At 50.2% G+C, this 3,479-nt stretch overlaps 1 protein-coding gene across 1 annotated transcript in view; it reads right to left on the bottom strand.

Moving 5' to 3' along the window:
• Nucleotides 1-3,479, bottom strand: part of GRIK3 (glutamate ionotropic receptor kainate type subunit 3) — a 53,176-nt gene that overhangs the window by 8,302 nt on the left and 41,395 nt on the right. The window contains exon 12 of the mRNA XM_035895513.1: nucleotides 990-1,207. Within this exon, the coding sequence (XP_035751406.1) occupies nucleotides 990-1,207 (218 nt within the window). The remainder of the gene's footprint in view (nucleotides 1-989; nucleotides 1,208-3,479) is intronic.

The raw sequence follows: 3,479 nt of genomic DNA, 5'->3' as shown, positions 1-3,479 counted from the left end.
CTGGGCCCGGAGGTGCTCCCGGGGCCCTGCACCGCCGGCACAGAGAACTCCAAACCTTCCCGTGAACGACCACTTTTTGAGTTCATCCTTGGCATTAAATTCTTCTGCAAGCCAGGGCGATCATTCCTTAGATTAATCACCCCTCATTTCTATTCCCTCATTCTCTCGCTCTTTTTTTAAAGCCTGCTTTTACAGGCTAGCTGTGGTCTTAAAGGTATCTTTAAGTCTCCCAGTTTCTTTCCATTTTGGGGGCAAGAGCGACCAGGAACACTCTCAGCACCCTCCTCTGCAGCACTGGCTAACTTCTGAAATTAATTCTCCTTTAAAGAGAAGAAATTAATGTAATTTGATTCGCATGCATTGGTGGTGTTACCTTGCACAGGGTTTTGGAGGTTAATAAAACTTGAGTACGTTAATGTGGATACCTGAAGGACAAGAAAGGTATTTCAGCTGTAAAAAATACTGGTCAGGGAGAGCATTAGCAACATCTGCCCAGCTTTGGGTTTCATCTGCTGTCTTCTCTGCCGCTGAAGGCTGGCTGGGTCAGCCCCAGGGGCTCTGCGGAACTGCTACTGCAGAGACGAGGAAGGAGCTGCAACGGGTGCGATGTGGAAATTGGGAAGATACGTTAGGGAACGTAAGATTTTTCTGTAGGGCTCCAATATAAGGGACCCCCGTCCTGTTGTGCCCAATGCATGGTTTAGGGTGTCTGAGCCAATACTGGGTACAGTTTCTGAAGCTGTAAAATCAGTATCCTTTTGTAATTGTGACTTCCACTAGCAATGGGGAGAGGGGAAATCAGCCGTGATGTGAGTCCAGGTAAGCTAAACTGACAGGGGCCAAAGCCTTGACAAGGACGTGGGACTGGAACGACCCGCTTACACGAGCAGCGGTGCTGGCTTGGGAGGCTGTTTGGCTTTGTTCCCGCTCCGCTGGCCCAAGAGGCTGCACCTTTGCCTGGGTGGTAGAAAGGCTCTGCCTGGTCTCACCTTGAAGAAGGTCATAGTAGCTCCATCCTTCACTGCTCCGTACTCTATTTTTGTCTGCTTTGCCAAGTCGTCTGCCGAGTCGATGGGGGATTCCATCCTCTCCACCGTCAGGAAGGCGGCAAGGTTGGCCGTGTAGGACGAGATGATAATTAGGGTGAAGAACCACCATATGCCACCAATGATCCGTGTAGACAGTGCTTTGGGCATCAGCTCGGAGCCTGGAGCGGGAGACGGGGAAGGAGAAGGAGGGGAGAGGAATCAGAGAAAGGCCCCGGGTTTTATATACACACGTACATTATATACGCACATATCTGTGTAAAGGATTGGGGTTTGCTGTCAAAACTGTAATAGCTGCGCAATTAAAGGCAACTGTTTTTGAGGCAAATTATCCAGACATCTTGCACGCAAGGAAATCAGTGGGGTTTTTGTAGCATGTGCAGAAAATCCCTCTCCCTTTATTGCTGACCTTGGGTACAGCGCACAATTTAGAGGAAACGCTCAAACTGAAGTAATTAACTGGGCTGCTTTTATGAGATTTAAATAGCAAGGCATTTATGAACTTTTATGAGTGTTTTGTTCTGCCATTTGAAAAGTGCTTTGGTTTTATATGGATTACTTTTCAAAGGACTCACTCTGGGGAGTGTGTTCAAATACACAAGGTTTAAAAAAAAAAATCAAACAGCAAGAGAAAGAACTATCAGGGTCCAGTACTTTGAACAGTGGTTAGAAGTAGGGAGGCAGGAGATACTACAGCGTAAAAAGTGTAACAGGTCGGGAACGACTTCTGTTGAGCAGCCATGGAGGACTAAATGGGTTGTGCTATTTTTGTGTATCGCCCAAGACACCTTTTAAAGCCAGGACTGAGCTTTGGGGTTGAACCAACTGTGCTCGGAGCGTATATCCAACCTGGAATTTGCAGCAAAGTTTGGGCTTTGCAAAGCGTTTTCAAGCAGTGTGGCATCAAAGCCTAGCACGGAGGGCAGCCGTTCTAGCCGAGTGCAGCAAGGAGGCACCGGGAAGCGGAGGAGCCTTGGATACCGAGGGCTGCTTCCCTTCTTCTCGAGATCCCGCTTCTTTCCCATTCCACCGCTTGCCTTTTGATGCATTGGACGGCGCGACATCAGTCTCGCTTTGAAATATTTTCCTTCTTAGATGCAGAATAGAGTTAAAAAGAAGACGGCTCTTTTCATTTATCCGCATCTGATACAGGGATGATTCATCCTGCCAAACCCTGTTGCTGGGAACTGTCTGTGTCCGTCAGGGCAGCCGAGATCTGGGAAGGATCCATTACACTGCAGCAGTGGCAGCCGGAGGAGCATGGAGCGGTAGCACCGTGCATGCCACCAGGCTGATGCTGGGGTTCTTTTGCTCTCTGGGTATAACTACGGATGCACGGTGACTTAAAGCGTGACAAATGTTTGACATTTTCCGCTTACTGCTATTCCTGCATTTTCTGCAATTAGATCATAGCTGAATTTTGTTCCTTATTCAGAGCTGCTCACAAGCTCCCCCTCTGCTGTCTTCCTAACGGATTTACTCTATTCATTCCAGCTATCTATATTCTATTTGCTCGATTCCATCCGCATATGTGAATGTAATCCCATCCATATCCTATTTCTAAGGTCCCTGTCATTGCGGTGTCTTTGCTGGTGACGCTGAGAGCGTTCAGTCTCGCCCGCAGTGGCTGTGCGGGGGAGCTCCTCACCGTCCTCCTTGATCCTGCAGCCTGGCCCTGTGCTAGAGGGAGTTTCAGGCCATTTCACAATGTGCAGAATGACCGGATGAGGATAAAAAAGGAGACAGACTGGAGGGCAAGATGCCCTGTCTTCTGTAAAAGTTGGTTTAGAACAGAGCGAGCCAGGATGGAGATCCTGAGATGAAGGAAATTGCCTGAGTTAGCAGAAGTAGGAATCTACGGAATCTGTGGGATGCTGCCGAGTTTGGCGAGTTAAAGAGCTGCGGGCGAGGAAGGCAGCGTTCTCCTCGGGGCACGTACAGGTGGCAGACGCGGGAGCTGCTCCTCCTGACACCTGCCAGAGCACGCACGCTTCATTAATAGTAATTATTGCTATGCAGTGGCACGTGTGTGCCAGCAGCTAGCTCCAGCTCGTGGGGCGAGCCAGGAGTCTGGCCCCGGAGCTGCGGGGCGAACTGTTGGGATGGGGCTTTGACCTGCAGAAGGCGAAAGGCACAAATGGAAGCAGGTGTCAAAAAACAAAAAAAAAAGACTGGAAAGCTCGGGCCTGCTCTGACACAGAAGAGGTTGCGTGGCTTTCTTGGCATAAAAGCCTTGGACCCTTTCGTGGTGCCCCAGACGGGGCTCGGCCCTGGCACACGTCCCCCTCTGTTTCTCCGTCCCCGTTGTGCAGGCGAACCGGCCCAGCTCCAGGGGCGTCTGCGTGGGGATGAAGTTCCAAGCAAGCGAATAACAACAAACACGGTCGCCAAGAGCTCCCGAACTGCGGATCGCAGCCGTTCCCCCGATGAGGT

Source organism: Egretta garzetta, unplaced genomic scaffold (genome assembly GCF_000687185.1).
Source record: "Egretta garzetta isolate BGI_Z169 unplaced genomic scaffold, ASM68718v1 scaffold66, whole genome shotgun sequence".
Classification (NCBI taxonomy): Eukaryota; Metazoa; Chordata; class Aves; order Pelecaniformes; family Ardeidae; genus Egretta; species Egretta garzetta.
This window is presented reverse-complemented; position numbering and strand designations above follow the sequence as displayed.